Below are 20,489 nucleotides of genomic sequence, written 5' to 3'. Positions count from 1 at the left end.
GGAACATTTCATCGCTTGGAAAAGAAGAAAGAAGATCCACCCCAAAAGAAAGAAAATTGACAAGCTTTCTGATGTTCGAGAAAATACTCTTTTGAAGGTATGCTATTATTTTTTACAGATCTTGCTTTCAAAATCATTTATTTCATCTTCGATCATTTTTAACGCCAAGCATGTTTTAAATTCTATTTCAAGGTTCAGAAGGGATATTTTTCTCCAATTAAGAAAGACTGTCATGGAACATTTCATCGCTTGGAAAAGAAGAAAGAAGATCCACCCCAAAAGAAAGAAAATTGACAAGCTTTCTGATGTTCGAGAAAATACTCTTTTGAAGGTATGCTATTATTTTTTACAGATCTTGCTTTCAAAATCATTTATTTCATCTTCGATCATTTTTAACGCCAAGCATGTTTTAAATTCTATTTCAAGGTTCAGAAGGGATATTTTTCTCCAATTAAGAAAGACTGTCATGGAACATTTCATCGCTTGGAAAAGAAGAAAGAAGATCCACCCCAAAAGAAAGAAAATTGACAAGCTTTCTGATGTTCGAGAAAATACTCTTTTGAAGGTATGCTATTATTTTTTACAGATCTTGCTTTCAAAATCATTTATTTCATCTTCGATCATTTTTAACGCCAAGCATGTTTTAAATTCTATTTCAAGGCTCAGAAGGGATATTTTTCTCCAATTAAGAAAGATTGTCATGGAACATTTAACCGCTTGGAAAAGAAGAAAGAAAAAAGAAAATCCACCCCAAAAGGAAGAAAATTGACAAGCTTCCTGATGTTGGAGAAAATACTCTTTTGAAGGTATGCTATATTTTTTTACAGATCTTGCTTTCAAAACCATTCATTTCATCTTCGATCATTTTTAACGCCAAGCATGTTTTAATTTCTATTTCAAGGTTCAGAAGGGATATTTTTCTCCAATTAAGAAAGATTGTCATGGAACATTTTATGGTAGGGAAAAGAAGAAAGAAAAAAGAAGATCCTCCCCAAAAGAAAGAAAATTGACAAGCTTTCTGATGTTGGAGAAAATACTCTTTTGAACGTATGCTATTATTTTTTATAGATCTTGGTGTCAAAATCATTTATTGCATCTTCGATCATTTTTATCGCCAAGCATGTTTTAATTTCTATTTCAAGGTTCAGAAGGGATATTTTTCTCCAATTAAGAAAGATTGTCAAGGAACATTTTATGGTTTGGAAAAGAAGAAAGAAAAAAGAAGATCCTCCCCAAAGGAAAGAAAATTCACAAGCTTTCTGTTGTTGGAGAACATACTCTTTAGAATGTATATTAATATTTTTTATAGATCTTGCTTTCAAAATCATTTATTTCATCTTCGAACCCTTTTAACGCCAAGCATGTTTTAATTTCTATTTCAAGGATCAGAAGGGATATTTTTCTCCAATTTAGAAAGATTGTCATGGAACATTTTATCGTTTGGAAAAGAAGAAAGAAAAAAGAAGATCCTCCCCAAAAGAAAGAAAATTGACAAGCTTTCTGATGTTGGAGAAAATACTCTTTTGAAGGTATATTATTATATTTTATAGATTTTGCTTTCAAAATAATTCATTTCATCTTCGATCATTTTTAACGCCAAGCATGTTTTAATTTCTATTTCAAGGTTCAGAAGGGATATTTTTCTCCAATTAAGAAAGATTGTCATGGAACATTTTATGGTTAGGAAAAGAAGAAAGAAAAAAGAACATCCACCCCAAAAGAAAGAAAATTGACAAGCTTTCTGATGTTGGAGAATATGCTCTTTTGAAGGTATGCTATTTTTTTTTATAGATCTTGGTTTCAAAATCATTTATTGCATCTTCGATCATTTTTAACGCCAAGCATGTTTTAATTTCTATTTCAATTTTCAGAAGGGATATTTTTCTCCAATTAAGAAAGATTGTCATAGAACATTTTATCGTTTGGAAAAGAAGAAAGAAAAAAGAAGATCCACCCCAAAGGAAAGAAAATTGACAAGCTTTCAGATGTTGGAGAAAATACTCTTTTGAAGGTATATTATTATTTTTTATAGAATTTGCTTTCAAAATAATTTATTTCATCTTCGATCATTTTTAACGCCAAGCATGTTTTAATTTCTATTTCAAGGCTCAGAAGGGATATTTTTCTCCAATTAAGAAATATTGTCATGGAACATTTTACGGTTGGGAAAAGAAGAAAGAATAAAGAAGATCCACCCCAAAGGAAAGAAAATTGACAAACTTTCAGATGTTGGAGAAAATATTCTTTTGAAGGTATATTATTATTTTTTATAGATCTTTCTTTCAAAATCATTTATTTCATCTTCGATCATTTTTAACGCCAAGCAAGTTTTAATTTCTATTTCAAGGTTCAGAAGGGATATTATTCTCAAATTAAGAAAGATTGTCATGGAACATTTCAACACTTGCAAAAGAAGAAAGAAAAAAGAAGATCCTCCCCAAAAGAAAGAAAATTGACAAGCTTTCTGATGTTGAAGAAAATACCCTTTTGAAGGTATGCTATTATTTTTTATTGAACTTGCTTTCAAAATAATTTATTTCATCTTCGATCATTTTTAACGCTAAGCATGTTTTAATTTTTATTTCAAGGTTCAGAAGGGATATTTTTCTCCAATTAAGAAAGATTGTCATGGAACATTTTATGGTTGGGAAAAGAAGAAAGAATAAAGAAGATCCAACCCAAAGGAAAGAAAATTGACAAACTTTCTGATGTTGGAGAAAATACTTTTTTGAAGGTATATTATTATTTTTTATAGATCTTGCTTTCAAAATCATTTATTGCATCTTCGATCCCTTTTAACGCCAAGCATGTTTTAATTTCTATTTCAAGGTTCAGAAGGGATATTTTTCTCCAATTTAGAAAGATTGTCATGGAACATTTTATCGTTTGGAAAAGAAGAAAGAAAAAAGAAGATCCACCCCAAAGGAAAGAAAATTGACAAGCTTTCTGATGTTGGAGAAAATACTCTTTTGAAGGTATATTATTATTTTTTATAGATTTTGCTTTCAAAATTATTCATTTCATCTTCGATCATTTTTAACGCCAAGCATGTTTTAATTTCTATTTCAAGGTTCAGAAGGGATATTTTTCTTCAATTAAGAAAGATTGTCATGGAACTTTTTATGGTTGGGAAAAGAAGAAAGAAAAAAGAACATCCACCCCAAAAGAAAGAAAATTGACAAGCTTTCTGATGTTGGAGAAAATGCTCTTTTGAAGGTAAGCTATTTTTTTTATAGATCTTGGTTTCAAAATCATTTATTGCATCTTCGATCATTTTTAACGCCAAGCATGTTTTAATTTCTATTTCAAGGTTCAGAAGGGATATTTTTCTCCAATTAAGAAAGATTGTCATGGAACATTTTATCGTTTGGAAAAGAAGAAAGAAAAAAGAACATCCACCCCGAAAGAAAGAAAATTGACAAGCTTTCTGATGTTGGAGAAAATACTCTTTTGAAGGTATATTATTATTTTTTATTGATCTTGCTTTCAAAATAATGTATTTCATCTTCGATCATTTTTAACGCCAAGCATGTTTTAATTTCTATTTCAAGGCTCAGAAGGAATATTTTTCTCCAATTAAGAAAGATTGTCATGGAACATTTTACCACTTGGAAAAGAAGAAAGAAAAAAGAAAATCCACCCCAAAAGAAAGAAAATTGACAATCTTTCTGATGTTGGAGAAAATATACTTTTGAATGTATATTAATATTTTTTATAGATCTTGCTTTCAAAATTAATTTATTCATCGTCGTTAATTTTTAACGCCAAGCATGTTTTAATTTCTATATCAAGGTTGAGAAGGGATATTTTTCTCCAATTAAGTAAGATTGTCATGGAACATTTTATGGTTGGGAAAAGAAGAAAGAATAAAGAAGATCCACCCCAAAGGAAAGAAAATTGACAAGCTTTCTGATGTTCGAGAAAATACTCTTTTGAAGGTATGCTATTATTTTTTACAGATCTTGCTTTCAAAATCATTTATTTCATCTTCGATCATTTTTAACGCCAAGCATGTTTTAAATTCTATTTCAAGGTTCAGAAGGGATATTTTTCTCCAATTAAGAAAGACTGTCATGGAACATTTCATCGCTTGGAAAAGAAGAAAGAAGATCCACCCCAAAAGAAAGAAAATTGACAAGCTTTCTGATGTTCGAGAAAATACTCTTTTGAAGGTATGCTATTATTTTTTACAGATCTTGCTTTCAAAATCATTTATTTCATCTTCGATCATTTTTAACGCCAAGCATGTTTTAAATTCTATTTCAAGGCTCAGAAGGGATATTTTTCTCCAATTAAGAAAGATTGTCATGGAACATTTCATCGCTTGGAAAAGAAGAAAGAAGATCCACCCCAAAAGAAAGAAAATTGACAAGCTTTCTGATGTTCGAGAAAATACTCTTTTGAAGGTATGCTATTATTTTTTACAGATCTTGCTTTCAAAATCATTTATTTCATCTTCGATCATTTTTAACGCCAAGCATGTTTTAAATTCTATTTCAAGGTTCAGAAGGGATATTTTTCTCCAATTAAGAAAGACTGTCATGGAACATTTCATCGCTTGGAAAAGAAGAAAGAAGATCCACCCCAAAAGAAAGAAAATTGACAAGCTTTCTGATGTTCGAGAAAATACTCTTTTGAAGGTATGCTATTATTTTTTACAGATCTTGCTTTCAAAATCATTTATTTCATCTTCGATCATTTTTAACGCCAAGCATGTTTTAAATTCTATTTCAAGGTTCAGAAGGGATATTTTTCTCCAATTAAGAAAGACTGTCATGGAACATTTCATCGCTTGGAAAAGAAGAAAGAAGATCCACCCCAAAAGAAAGAAAATTGACAAGCTTTCTGATGTTCGAGAAAATACTCTTTTGAAGGTATGCTATTATTTTTTACAGATCTTGCTTTCAAAATCATTTATTTCATCTTCGATCATTTTTAACGCCAAGCATGTTTTAAATTCTATTTCAAGGCTCAGAAGGGATATTTTTCTCCAATTAAGAAAGATTGTCATGGAACATTTAACCGCTTGGAAAAGAAGAAAGAAAAAAGAAAATCCACCCCAAAAGGAAGAAAATTGACAAGCTTCCTGATGTTGGAGAAAATACTCTTTTGAAGGTATGCTATATTTTTTTACAGATCTTGCTTTCAAAACCATTCATTTCATCTTCGATCATTTTTAACGCCAAGCATGTTTTAATTTCTATTTCAAGGTTCAGAAGGGATATTTTTCTCCAATTAAGAAAGATTGTCATGGAACATTTTATGGTAGGGAAAAGAAGAAAGAAAAAAGAAGATCCTCCCCAAAAGAAAGAAAATTGACAAGCTTTCTGATGTTGGAGAAAATACTCTTTTGAACGTATGCTATTATTTTTTATAGATCTTGGTGTCAAAATCATTTATTGCATCTTCGATCATTTTTATCGCCAAGCATGTTTTAATTTCTATTTCAAGGTTCAGAAGGGATATTTTTCTCCAATTAAGAAAGATTGTCAAGGAACATTTTATGGTTTGGAAAAGAAGAAAGAAAAAAGAAGATCCTCCCCAAAGGAAAGAAAATTCACAAGCTTTCTGTTGTTGGAGAACATACTCTTTAGAATGTATATTAATATTTTTTATAGATCTTGCTTTCAAAATCATTTATTTCATCTTCGAACCCTTTTAACGCCAAGCATGTTTTAATTTCTATTTCAAGGATCAGAAGGGATATTTTTCTCCAATTTAGAAAGATTGTCATGGAACATTTTATCGTTTGGAAAAGAAGAAAGAAAAAAGAAGATCCTCCCCAAAAGAAAGAAAATTGACAAGCTTTCTGATGTTGGAGAAAATACTCTTTTGAAGGTATATTATTATATTTTATAGATTTTGCTTTCAAAATAATTCATTTCATCTTCGATCATTTTTAACGCCAAGCATGTTTTAATTTCTATTTCAAGGTTCAGAAGGGATATTTTTCTCCAATTAAGAAAGATTGTCATGGAACATTTTATGGTTAGGAAAAGAAGAAAGAAAAAAGAACATCCACCCCAAAAGAAAGAAAATTGACAAGCTTTCTGATGTTGGAGAATATGCTCTTTTGAAGGTATGCTATTTTTTTTTATAGATCTTGGTTTCAAAATCATTTATTGCATCTTCGATCATTTTTAACGCCAAGCATGTTTTAATTTCTATTTCAATTTTCAGAAGGGATATTTTTCTCCAATTAAGAAAGATTGTCATAGAACATTTTATCGTTTGGAAAAGAAGAAAGAAAAAAGAAGATCCACCCCAAAGGAAAGAAAATTGACAAGCTTTCAGATGTTGGAGAAAATACTCTTTTGAAGGTATATTATTATTTTTTATAGAATTTGCTTTCAAAATAATTTATTTCATCTTCGATCATTTTTAACGCCAAGCATGTTTTAATTTCTATTTCAAGGCTCAGAAGGGATATTTTTCTCCAATTAAGAAATATTGTCATGGAACATTTTACGGTTGGGAAAAGAAGAAAGAATAAAGAAGATCCACCCCAAAGGAAAGAAAATTGACAAACTTTCAGATGTTGGAGAAAATATTCTTTTGAAGGTATATTATTATTTTTTATAGATCTTTCTTTCAAAATCATTTATTTCATCTTCGATCATTTTTAACGCCAAGCAAGTTTTAATTTCTATTTCAAGGTTCAGAAGGGATATTATTCTCAAATTAAGAAAGATTGTCATGGAACATTTCAACACTTGCAAAAGAAGAAAGAAAAAAGAAGATCCTCCCCAAAAGAAAGAAAATTGACAAGCTTTCTGATGTTGAAGAAAATACCCTTTTGAAGGTATGCTATTATTTTTTATTGAACTTGCTTTCAAAATAATTTATTTCATCTTCGATCATTTTTAACGCTAAGCATGTTTTAATTTTTATTTCAAGGTTCAGAAGGGATATTTTTCTCCAATTAAGAAAGATTGTCATGGAACATTTTATGGTTGGGAAAAGAAGAAAGAATAAAGAAGATCCAACCCAAAGGAAAGAAAATTGACAAACTTTCTGATGTTGGAGAAAATACTTTTTTGAAGGTATATTATTATTTTTTATAGATCTTGCTTTCAAAATCATTTATTGCATCTTCGATCCCTTTTAACGCCAAGCATGTTTTAATTTCTATTTCAAGGTTCAGAAGGGATATTTTTCTCCAATTTAGAAAGATTGTCATGGAACATTTTATCGTTTGGAAAAGAAGAAAGAAAAAAGAAGATCCACCCCAAAGGAAAGAAAATTGACAAGCTTTCTGATGTTGGAGAAAATACTCTTTTGAAGGTATATTATTATTTTTTATAGATTTTGCTTTCAAAATTATTCATTTCATCTTCGATCATTTTTAACGCCAAGCATGTTTTAATTTCTATTTCAAGGTTCAGAAGGGATATTTTTCTTCAATTAAGAAAGATTGTCATGGAACTTTTTATGGTTGGGAAAAGAAGAAAGAAAAAAGAACATCCACCCCAAAAGAAAGAAAATTGACAAGCTTTCTGATGTTGGAGAAAATGCTCTTTTGAAGGTAAGCTATTTTTTTTATAGATCTTGGTTTCAAAATCATTTATTGCATCTTCGATCATTTTTAACGCCAAGCATGTTTTAATTTCTATTTCAAGGTTCAGAAGGGATATTTTTCTCCAATTAAGAAAGATTGTCATGGAACATTTTATCGTTTGGAAAAGAAGAAAGAAAAAAGAACATCCACCCCGAAAGAAAGAAAATTGACAAGCTTTCTGATGTTGGAGAAAATACTCTTTTGAAGGTATATTATTATTTTTTATTGATCTTGCTTTCAAAATAATGTATTTCATCTTCGATCATTTTTAACGCCAAGCATGTTTTAATTTCTATTTCAAGGCTCAGAAGGAATATTTTTCTCCAATTAAGAAAGATTGTCATGGAACATTTTACCACTTGGAAAAGAAGAAAGAAAAAAGAAAATCCACCCCAAAAGAAAGAAAATTGACAATCTTTCTGATGTTGGAGAAAATATACTTTTGAATGTATATTAATATTTTTTATAGATCTTGCTTTCAAAATTAATTTATTCATCGTCGTTAATTTTTAACGCCAAGCATGTTTTAATTTCTATATCAAGGTTGAGAAGGGATATTTTTCTCCAATTAAGTAAGATTGTCATGGAACATTTTATGGTTGGGAAAAGAAGAAAGAATAAAGAAGATCCACCCCAAAGGAAAGAAAATTGACAAGCTTTTTGATGTTGGAGAAAATACTCTTTTGAAGGTATATTATTATTTTTTATAGATCTTTCTTTCAAAATCATTTATTTCATCTTCGATCATTTTTAACGCCAAGCATGTTTTAATTTCTATTTCATGCTTCAGAAGGAATATTATTCTCAAATCAAGAAAGATTGTCAAGGAACATTTTATGGTTTGGAAAAGAGGAAAGAAAAAAGAAGAACCACCCCTAAGGAAAGAAAATTTACAAGCTTTTTGATGCTGGAGAACATACTCTTTTGAAGGTATATTATTATTTTTTATAGATCTTGCTTTCAAAATAATCTATTTCATCTTCGATCAATTTTAACGCCAAGCATGTTTTAATTTCTATCTCCAATGAAGCAAGATTGTCTTGGAAGACTTTATCGTTCGGAAGACATGAAAGGAGAGAAAAGATCCACAATAAAGGAAAGAAAAACGACAAGCTTTCTCATGTTGGAGAGATAACCCTTTTGAAGATATATTAATAATTTTTCATACATCTTGCTCTCAAACAGATTTATTTCATCTTAGATCGTGTTTAACGCAATGCATGTTTCATTCTCTTTTTCAAGGTTCAGAAGGGAAACATTTCTCCAATGAAGCAAGATTGTCTTGGAAGACTTTATCGTTCGGAAGACATGAAAGGAGAGAAAAGATCCACAATAAAGGAAAGAAAAACGACAAGCTTTCTCATGTTGGAGAGATAACGCTTTTGAAGATATATTAATAAATTTTCATACATCTTGCTCTCAAACAGAGTTATTTCATCTTAGATCGTGTTTAACGCAATGCATGTTTCATTCTCTTTTTCAAGGTTCAGAAGGGAAACATTTCTCCAATGAAGCAAGATTGTCTTGGAAGACTTTATCGTTCGGAAGACATGAAAGGAGAGAAAAGATCCACAATAAAGGAAAGAAAAACGACAAGCTTTCTCATGTTGGAGAGATAACGCTTTTGAAGATATATTAATAAATTTTCATACATCTTGCTCTCAAACAGAGTTATTTCATCTTAGATCGTGTTTAACGCAATGCATGTTTCATTCTCTTTTTCAAGGTTCAGAAGGGAAACATTTCTCCAATGAAGCAAGATTGTCTTGGAAGACTTTATCGTTCGGAAGACATGAAAGGAGAGAAAAGATCCACAATAAAGGAAAGAAAAACGACAAGCTTTCTCATGTTGGAGAGATAACGCTTTTGAAGATATATTAATAAATTTTCATACATCTTGCTCTCAAACAGAGTTATTTCATCTTAGATCGTGTTTAACGCAATGCATGTTTCATTCTCTTTTTCAAGGTTCAGAAGGGAAACATTTCTCCAATGAAGCAAGATTGTCTTGGAAGACTTTATCGTTCGGAAGACATGAAAGGAGAGAAAAGATCCACAATAAAGGAAAGAAAAACGACAAGCTTTCTCATGTTGGAGAGATAACGCTTTTGAAGATATATTAATAAATTTTCATACATCTTGCTCTCAAACAGAGTTATTTCATCTTAGATCGTGTTTAACGCAATGCATGTTTCATTCTCTTTTTCAAGGTTCAGAAGGGAAACATTTCTCCAATGAAGCAAGATTGTCTTGGAAGACTTTATCGTTCGGAAGACATGAAAGGAGAGAAAAGATCCACAATAAAGGAAAGAAAAACGACAAGCTTTCTCATGTTGGAGAGATAACGCTTTTGAAGATATATTAATAAATTTTCATACATCTTGCTCTCAAACAGAGTTATTTCATCTTAGATCGTGTTTAACGCAATGCATGTTTCATTCTCTTTTTCAAGGTTCAGAAGGGAAACATTTCTCCAATGAAGCAAGATTGTCTTGGAAGACTTTATCGTTCGGAAGACATGAAAGGAGAGAAAAGATCCACAATAAAGGAAAGAAAAACGACAAGCTTTCTCATGTTGGAGAGATAACGCTTTTGAAGATATATTAATAAATTTTCATACATCTTGCTCTCAAACAGAGTTATTTCATCTTAGATCGTGTTTAACGCAATGCATGTTTCATTCTCTTTTTCAAGGTTCAGAAGGGAAACATTTCTCCAATGAAGCAAGATTGTCTTGGAAGACTTTATCGTTCGGAAGACATGAAAGGAGAGAAAAGATCCACAATAAAGGAAAGAAAAAGGACAAGCTTTCTCATGTTTGAGAGATAACCCTTTTGAAGGTATATTAATAATTTTTCATACATCTTGCTCTCAAACAGAGTAATTTCTTCTTAGATCGAGTTTACGCAATGATGTCTTATTCTCTTTTTCTAGGTTCAGAAGGGAAACATTTCTCTAATGAAGAAAGATTGTCTTGTAAGATTTTATCGTTCGGAAGACATGAAAGGAGAAAGAAGATCCACAATAAAGGAAAGAAAAACGACAAGCTTTCTCATATTGGAGAGATAACCCTTTTGAAGATATATTAATAATTTTTTATACATCTTGCTCTCAAATAGTGTTATTTCATTTTATATCGTGTTTAACGCAATGCATGTTTCATTCTCTTTTTCAAGGTTCAGAAGGGAAACATTTCTCCTATGAAGAAAGATTGTCTTGGAAGATTTTATGGTTCGGAGGACATGAAAGGAGAGAAAAGATCCTCAATAAAGGAAAGAAAAACGACAAGCTTTCTCATGTTGGAGAGATACAGCGCTAAGGAGAATAGAAGGGCTGGTTCACTCCTTTGAAGTAGCTCTCGCCGCGCCAATCCTCCTATTTTCTCTAGTGACGTCACTTTGGCGCAAAGCTCGCAGTTTTACTTCAAGAACGGAGCGTCCGGCCTTACTAGCTCTTACTAATATTGGAGTATTTCTTTTTGCGATATATTCTAAGACATTTGTTATTTTCTATAATGACTTTCCTCAGTTTTTGCAGTGAATTTACAGGAATTTAAAACTATTATCAAAATGCCAGTTTGAGCGATTGCAACTTGAAAAATTTTGATAGAAAAACGAAAGGAAAGAATATAATTTTCCGCGTGTTCTCTAAAGTAAATGAACAACTATGTAAAGAATGGATTCCGAAATGACACAGTTAATATAAAACAGCAATACGTATATTCTGTCGTTAAGAACTTTTATAAAAATTCATTATCTAAATAGAAACCGCCTCGTTACTTCAAAAAGAAAGGCAGGTGAAAAAAATTAAAAAATGGATAAAGTTAAAGAAAATTAAAATGTAAATAAAAAGTATAAATAAAATATATAAGTATATAGTTGGAATTCTCCTAATTTCATGACATATTTTTTAATGTAGTTATTCTAAATATTTATGAGTTTTTTTATAAATTACATTCTCTTAAATTTAAATATCTATAAATTATATCGTCGTAAATTTAAGTATCTATAAGCAATTGTAACGTTTCTAACGTCATTATGAACCTAAATTATTATTTTGTTTCAGTAATTAGCGTTTAAGGTTGATGTTTCCTAATGATTAAGTATGAGCAAATTGTTATTAACGGCATATTTTAAAATCAGGGATTCTAAATTTAACTCAACTTATTGTTATAAAAGAATATGAAGATAAAAAAAGTGTCGATATATGCCTTCATTTTTCTTAATAATTAAGGTTAAAACTGAACTTTTCAAAATAGTGTATTTATAGTGTCAACTAGTAAAACATTTTGATAAGTTTAAAATGGTATTTTTTTTAATACAATGGCCAAGAAAGTTTTTTTGAACTATGTTTATGAACGGAAATTATGTGTTAATTACGTAAAGTTTGAAAGCTAAATACCAGAAAAAGTCTAACTTATTTTCGCAATGAGAAAGATGCAAAGTTATCATAATATCTTTGCTTGCGATCTCCGAGATCTGTGGACACAGTGACGTCATGAGGAGGGAAATCGTAGCTTCAGCTCTAGGAGCGGAGTGAACTAGCCCTTCTATTCTCTTTAGCCCTGAGAGAGATAACCCTTTTGAAGGTATATTAATAATTTTTCATACATCTTGCTCTCAAACAGAGTTATTTCACCTTAGTTCGTGTTTAACGCAATGCATGTTTCATTCTCTTTTTCAAGGTTCAGAAGGGAAACATTTCTCCAATGAAGAAAGATTGTCTTGGAAGACTTTATCGTTCGGAAGACATGAAAGGAGAGAGAAGATCAACAATAAAGGAAAGAAACATGACAAGCTTTCTGATGTTGGAGAGATAGCCCTTTTGAAAAAACGACAAGCTTTCTCATGTTGGAGAGATAACCCTTTTGAAGATATATTAATAATTTTTCATACATCTTGCTCTCAAACAGAGTTATTTCATCTTAGATCTTGTTTAACGCAATGCATGTTTCATTCTCTTTTTCAAGGTTCAGAAGGGAAACATTTCTCCAATGAAGCAAGATTGTCTTGGAAGACTTTATCGTTCGGAAGACATGAAAGGAGAGAAAAGATCCACAATAAAGGAAAGAAAAACGACAAGCTTTCTCATGTTGGAGAGATAACCCTTTTGAAGATATATTAATAATTTTTCATACATCTTACTCTCAAACAGAGTTATTTCATCTTAGATCTTGTTTAACGCAATGCATGTTTCATTCTCTTTTTCAAGGTTCAGAAGGGAAACATTTCTCCAATGAAGCAAGATTGTCTTGGAAGACTTTATCGTTCGGAAGACATGAAAGGAGAGAAAAGATCCACAATAAAGGAAAGAAAAACGACAAGCTTTCTCATGTTGGAGAGATAACCCTTTTGAAGGTATATTAATAATTTTTTATACATCTTGCTCTCAAACAAAGTTATTTCATCTTAGATCGTGTTTAACGCAATGCATGTTTCATTCTCTTTTTCAAGGTTCAGAAGGGAAACATTTCTCCAATGAAGAAAGATTGTCTTGGAAGATTTTATCTTTCGGAAGACATGAAACGAGAGAGAAGATCCACAATAAAGGAAAGAAAAACGACAAGCTTTCTCATGTTGGAGAGATACAGCGCTAAGGAGAATAGAAGGGCTGGTTCACTCCTTTGAAGTAGCTCTCGCCGCGCCAATCCTCCTATTTTCTCTAGTGACGTCACTTTGGCGCAAAGCTCGCAGTTTTACTTCAAGAACGGAGCGTCCGGCCTTACTAGCTCTTACTAATATTGGAGTATTTCTTTTTGCGATATATTCTAAGACATTTGTTATTTTCTATAATGACTTTCCTCAGTTTTTGCAGTGAATTTACAAGAATTTAAAACTATTATCAAAATGCCAGTTTGAGCGATTGCAACTTGAAAAATTTTGATAGAAAAACGAAAGGAAAGAATATAATTTTCCGCGTGTTCTCTAAAGTAAATGAACAACTATGTAAAGAATGGATTCCGAAATGACACAGTTAATATAAAACAGCAATACGTATATTCTGTCGTTAAGAACTTTTATAAAAATTCATTATCTAAATAGAAACCGCCTCGTTACTTCAAAAAGAAAGGCAGGTGAAAAAAATTAAAAAATGGATAAAGTTAAAGAAAATTAAAATGTAAATAAAAAGTATAAATAAAATATATAAGTATATAGTTGGAATTCTCCTAATTTCATGACATATTTTTTAATGTAGTTATTCTAAATATTTATGAGTTTTTTTATAAATTACATTCTCTTAAATTTAAATATCTATAAATTATATCGTCGTAAATTTAAGTATCTATAAGCAATTGTAACGTTTCTAACGTCATTATGAACCTAAATTATTATTTTGTTTCAGTAATTAGCGTTTAAGGTTGATGTTTCCTAATGATTAAGTATGAGCAAATTGTTATTAACGGCATATTTTAAAATCAGGGATTCTAAATTTAACTCAACTTATTGTTATAAAAGAATATGAAGATAAAAAAAGTGTCGATATATGCCTTCATTTTTCTTAATAATTAAGGTTAAAACTGAACTTTTCAAAATAGTGTATTTATAGTGTCAACTAGTAAAACATTTTGATAAGTTTAAAATGGTATTTTTTTTAATACAATGGCCAAGAAAGTTTTTTTGAACTATGTTTATGAACGGAAATTATGTGTTAATTACGTAAAGTTTGAAAGCTAAATACCAGAAAAAGTCTAACTTATTTTCGCAATGAGAAAGATGCAAAGTTATCATAATATCTTTGCTTGCGATCTCCGAGATCTGTGGACACAGTGACGTCATGAGGAGGGAAATCGTAGCTTCAGCTCTAGGAGCGGAGTGAACTAGCCCTTCTATTCTCTTTAGCCCTGAGAGAGATAACCCTTTTGAAGGTATATTAATAATTTTTCATACATCTTGCTCTCAAACAGAGTTATTTCACCTTAGTTCGTGTTTAACGCAATGCATGTTTCATTCTCTTTTTCAAGGTTCAGAAGGGAAACATTTCTCCAATGAAGAAAGATTGTCTTGGAAGACTTTATCGTTCGGAAGACATGAAAGGAGAGAGAAGATCAACAATAAAGGAAAGAAACATGACAAGCTTTCTGATGTTGGAGAGATAGCCCTTTTGAAAAAACGACAAGCTTTCTCATGTTGGAGAGATAACCCTTTTGAAGATATATTAATAATTTTTCATACATCTTGCTCTCAAACAGAGTTATTTCATCTTAGATCTTGTTTAACGCAATGCATGTTTCATTCTCTTTTTCAAGGTTCAGAAGGGAAACATTTCTCCAATGAAGCAAGATTGTCTTGGAAGACTTTATCGTTCGGAAGACATGAAAGGAGAGAAAAGATCCACAATAAAGGAAAGAAAAACGACAAGCTTTCTCATGTTGGAGAGATAACCCTTTTGAAGATATATTAATAATTTTTCATACATCTTACTCTCAAACAGAGTTATTTCATCTTAGATCTTGTTTAACGCAATGCATGTTTCATTCTCTTTTTCAAGGTTCAGAAGGGAAACATTTCTCCAATGAAGAAAGATTGTCTTGGAAGATTTTATCTTTCGGAAGACATGAAACGAGAGAGAAGATCCACAATAAAGGAAAGAAAATGAGACACTTTCTGATGTTGGATGAATAATATATTTTCTGTATTGTAAAATTATTTTTAATTCTTACATTGAATCGTAGTTATTTCTTTTAATTAGATAACGTGTTATTCGAAGCATGGATTTTACTTTATTAAATTGTTTAGAAGGGAGCAATCTCTCAATAAAAAAAGATTGCTATGTAAGATTGAAAGATATTTTTAAAAAGGATAAAAAAAAAACAAGATATCGACCTTATGGGAAAGGAAAATTACAAGATTTATGATGTATTGAATTTTATTTAAAATTCTTTAATAAAATTTATGTACAATTCTTGTAATGAATCTATATTATTCCATTTAACTTTGATAATGTTAATTGCAAAGCAGGCTTGCTGCACAGCTCAGAAGCGAAGCTTTTCTCAAATAATAAAAATATATTGTGTTAAAGGATTTAAGCTTCGTGAAGGAATAAAAAAAGAGGAAAAACACCATTAAGGAATAGAATATATCAAGTTTTCTGATGTTGTTCAGCAATTAATTTTTAAGCTATTATAAAACTTGTTTATAATACTTGCATTCAAATTCAATTATTCCTTTTTACTTTGATCCTATGTAGCGCAAAGCAGGTTTTATCCTTTTTTTCTGGGTTTAGAAAGGAAAATTTTCTTCAATCAAGAAAGATTGTTAAATGGAGAACCATTATAAGAAAACGGAAATTGATAAGCTTTCTGATGTTGGAGAGAATGCCTCATAAGGTATTTTATTTTTAATCGTCATTGAACAGTCGACCCAATTTTTGGGATTTACGACTACCAATGTTTAATTCCGTAGCCTTGTTATTTTATCCCAATCCAGCTAAGTAGTGAGCTCCTTTATCAAGTATTGGGAGAAATCAAGCCTTCGATGAGGTATTTTTGACTGAACTAACCCCCATTTGCGTTAAATGCAGAGGAAGACCAAGAGTACCTCTTACGGTTAACCTGACGGCAAAGGGACTCCAACCCATGATCAGTCTACTACTGAGGATATTTCACGTCAGTACTGTGTTTGGTGCAAGCCGGATGTGGATTGGTATCGACCAGCCATTGCTGGGTTTCGAATTTGGTTCAACTCATTGGAAGGCGAATGCTCTATCACCTGATCCATCGCGGTTCCCAATTAGGTATTATAAAATTTCTTTATAATATTTGCATTTAATTTAAGTTATACTTAATATTTGATCATATTTAACGCAATTCTTTCTCCACTGCAGGGTTCAGATGGGAAGCATTTCTCAAAAAAAATAAATTGTTTTTCAGGATTTAATTTTCCAGAAAGAATAGAAAACGATATGCTTTCTGATGTTGGAGGGAAATCCCCTTTTAGGTATTATAAAATTAATTTATAATACTTGCATTGAATCCAAATTATTTCACTTAACTTTGATCATGTGTAACGCAAAGTATTTTTATCTCTATTTCAAGGTTCAGATAAGAAGAATTTTTTGAAGAAATATTGTCATGAACGATTTTTACGTTTGGAAGGGATAAAAGAATAGAGGAGACGTAATGCATACCAAGTGACTTTCTCTAGTTGTAGAATGTATGTAGCATGTGTCAAGAAGAGAAACATTTCTGCAAAAAAATTGTCTTATTGGATTTAAACTTTAGGAAGGATTGAAAGTAAGGAGGAGATCATCCCTGAAGGAAAGAAAAATCTATTCATGGAATGAAATAAAATTTTAATAAAATTTTAATTTACAATAAATTATGGTTTTTTAAATAAATAACAATGTAGCAAATTTGTAACAGAATTATATGCGATGACGTTGGCGGAACTTTCAGTTCTCAAGGTAAAACTTCGTGTTTTCATAAAACAATTGAATTTAAATATTTTTATTTTTAGTGTGTCTCAGCGTACGTGTTATTTCTCTGTCTGTTATATCAGCAATACTTTTATTTCTAACTCGTGTGTAAAACACTAAATAGGGCAATGTGATAAAGATGAAAAGCTATAAAGATAGAGAGTTAAAATATTATCTCTACATATAAAATTACACCTTGAAGTTTATAAAAATCTTTTTCCTGATATAACATTTTTTCGATTTGTACAGTGAATAAAAAAAATGCGTATATGTTACCGTGAATGAACGAAATGAAGAAAATATCTTGACTTTCACCTTTGAATGGCGGAAATATTTGTTATATTGATATTAATTTATTCGTCGGTATTATTATATTTATTCGATATTTTAATATCTTCTGAGGATAGATTAAGAAAAACATCAGTGTTCGAAATTTCCTACAAATGTTTACCTAACAGTGGCACTTAACTAGACCTTGTATATACACTGGTGGGCAAAATTAAGAGATGGAAGACATTTTCCCAAATATCTCAAAAAATACTGAATATAAATAAATGAAATTTGGCATGGATATAGCTTATTCCATGATAATAAAGTATGCAAAACAAAAATGAAAGTACCATACACTGGCAAGACCTATTGCCAATAATTCCAATGTAGTCTGAGCTAAGGATAAAAGATGACAATAAAAGTTAGGCTTGAACAGTGTGTGTTGCCTCTAGTATGGTGTATGGTCACCCTTGACAGACAGACAGCATGCACAACGAGTATGCATGTTGTTAATAAGGGAGTTAAGGAGGACTTGTGGAAGACCCTCCCATTCTTCCACCAGAGCAATTTTTAACTCCAGAATGGTTCTGGGGAGAGGTTAGCGCATCGCAATAGCTCTCCCAAGAGCATCCCAAGCATGTTCAATAGGATTCAGGTAAGGGGATTTGGCTGGTCAATCCATTCGTTGAATATCCTCGCTTTCCAGATACTCAGCAACCATGAGAGCCCTATGTGGTCGTGCATTGTCGTCCATAAAAATGAATTCAGGGCCAACAGTGCCCCTGAAAAGACGCACATGGGGCTCTTGGACCTCCATCCTGTACCTCTGGGCATTCATGGAACCATTGTCAAACACATGGAGCGGTGCGCGGGTATCTTGCATGTGCGAATGAATGTGCGAAAATGCTTTCCATCTCTTTAATTTTGTCCACCAGTGTATTTCGGATATTTACCAAAGCGACTATGTGATTGTCAACATTCTCCGGTGGAAATCAACAACCACCGATTTCAGTCATTCACCGTAACATATAATAAATAAGTTTTTTCCGAATAATTTTCGCTCTAATGATCGGATTTTCACACTCGATAGAGGGAGCTAGTGTGGAGAATTTTTACAAATTTGCTAAAAACCATATTTAATATAATATTATACTCATGAAGTAATTCGTGAGTATGAAACTATCATCATTTCATTTCACGCATTTTCATTTCTATAACTTGATTTTACATATATAAGTTTGATATGTTTGCATTTAATGTAGTCAAAATTTTATTAAATTAAACTTATTTGTCCAAGACTTAAAATGATATTTGTAAGATTTATTACCACTTTAAATATAAAAATGAAATACTACGGACAATCCTTAGTTCTTTTTTTTATTTTATAACCGTCGTTAAACCGTCGATGTAATTTTTGATTTAAGACTATTTAATTTCAACTCCGTAGCCTTGTAATTTTGACCCAAATCTAGAAGACAAAGGAACTTCTGCATCAAGTAGTGGACGAAATTTCCCTTCGTGGAATACTTTCTGATGGAACTAACTCACATTTGCGTTCAATGAAGACTAAAATCATGGAAACCTCCCATGGTTAGCCTGACGGCGAGGGGACTCTAACCGATGATCTGTCTACCTCTGAGGATCTTTTTACGTCAGCCCTGAGGTCGTTGCAAGCCGGGTGCAAGATTCCTATCTACGAGCCACCTCTGGGATTCGAACCTGGCTCACCTCATTAGAAGACGAACGCTCTATCCCCTGAGCCACCATGCTTCTGCTTCATAGCATTATTCAGATCGGCATTTGTGCTGAAATTTGGGATGTTTATCAGACAGTCGCCAATAGCCAATTGCGCAGCTCTAGTGCGACGTAAAAGAAGTACTTCCCTACAATGTATTCTTTATTAAATAAATACGGTTTAAAATAATTTTCACTACCATTACATTCCCCTATCCTAGCTCCTAGATATCCCCTATCTATGCCAACAATCCCAGTCGCCCTAGGACCAACATCAGATGAAAGAGTGAAGCGCCCGCTAACGCGGCAGGTACTCCATAAATACACCGATCAAGTCAAGCTAGATTTCTGATTGTGCTTATAATTGTTAGCTAAATTTATACGAAACAGCAACATACAATGTCATCGTCTTTTCCATTACTACTAGGAAAACGCTATTTTGAAAAGCGTGAAGGGATGGTTCCTTTTATCAAAAAAAGAAAATAGTGGTAGCAAAAATATTTCATTGTTAAGATTTATATTTCAAAAATAATATAATTCTGGGTTCCATAATTTAATAAAAATATGACTATTTATATTTAGTTCTGAAATGTCAGTGATAGGTAAAAGAAGGAAATATCCATCGCTCTAAACAACATTGTACTAAATCTTTGTTTTTTTATATGGATGTTGTTCATATAGATGTTTTACGCATAGAGACACATTTTTGTTAAGGGGTATCAATCAGTTAACATACATTTTTATTTATAGGAATTAGTAAAATAATTTATTACATCAGTATTTATTACATCACTAATTTTTTTTAATTTTTCCTGATTAATCATGCACCCTGACAATGCATTTATTGCATAAAATTTCTCAATATTTTAATGTATAATATTTCATATAATATTTTAAATAATTATTCGGGCCCGAGTTAAAAACATAGGCGCGTTGCTTAAGGCAACTACCCCCCATTTGCAGGGTCAAAAGTCACTTACCTCTGTCAACGCATCTTTTGATTTGAGTTCGACGTTTTCCAAATTTCCATTTGTTTTGGGCGATTTCGATGTTACCGACATTCCTTTTAAATCATAAAACGCGAATGTCACTTTCTAATGACGTGACAGAATACAGCTGGGAATAAAAAAGAGGAAAAAAAAAATATGATGATTTAACAGAAGACATGATCAGTTCGAACTTGAAAGCGCCACCTGGTGTTCAGACTTGTATGTGATTTGAAAAAGAAACCTGATACTTCTGTCTCAAACTTAAGTGATTGTGGATTTGAGTGCGGGAGTGCGTCAGGGGTCAGGAGGGGGGGGGCACTTGCTACCCCTTAAAAATCCAATAATATAAACATTACATTGATTTTAATTTTCTTTTATTTTAAGTAATTACGATTAATACTTGTTACATGTCATAACAAGATGATTTATTAATTGAGGTCTTTAATTTTTCAACTTAATGATTACAGTAACTTACATTTATCAGCGATTATATTAGATATTTTTCTTAATTGGAAGATATAACA

General features: G+C 31.5%; 1 protein-coding gene across 1 annotated transcript in view; it reads right to left on the bottom strand.

Moving 5' to 3' along the window:
- LOC107444210 (proton-coupled amino acid transporter 1) overlaps positions 1–20,171 on the bottom strand; it is an 89,977-nt gene extending 69,806 nt beyond the window's left edge. The window contains exon 1 of the mRNA XM_087160687.1: positions 19,957–20,171. Within this exon, the coding sequence (XP_087016813.1) occupies positions 19,957–20,037 (81 nt within the window). The 5' untranslated portion in view covers positions 20,038–20,171. The remainder of the gene's footprint in view (positions 1–19,956) is intronic.
- Between the last annotated feature and the right edge of the window lie 318 nt (positions 20,172–20,489).

This window comes from Parasteatoda tepidariorum, chromosome 4 (genome assembly GCF_982258835.1).
Source record: "Parasteatoda tepidariorum strain Cologne lab strain chromosome 4, Ptep-v5.0, whole genome shotgun sequence".
In the NCBI taxonomy this organism is placed as follows: Eukaryota; Metazoa; Arthropoda; class Arachnida; order Araneae; family Theridiidae; genus Parasteatoda; species Parasteatoda tepidariorum.
The sequence above is the reverse complement of the archived record's forward strand: the minus strand, read 5'-3'. Positions and strand labels throughout refer to the sequence as shown.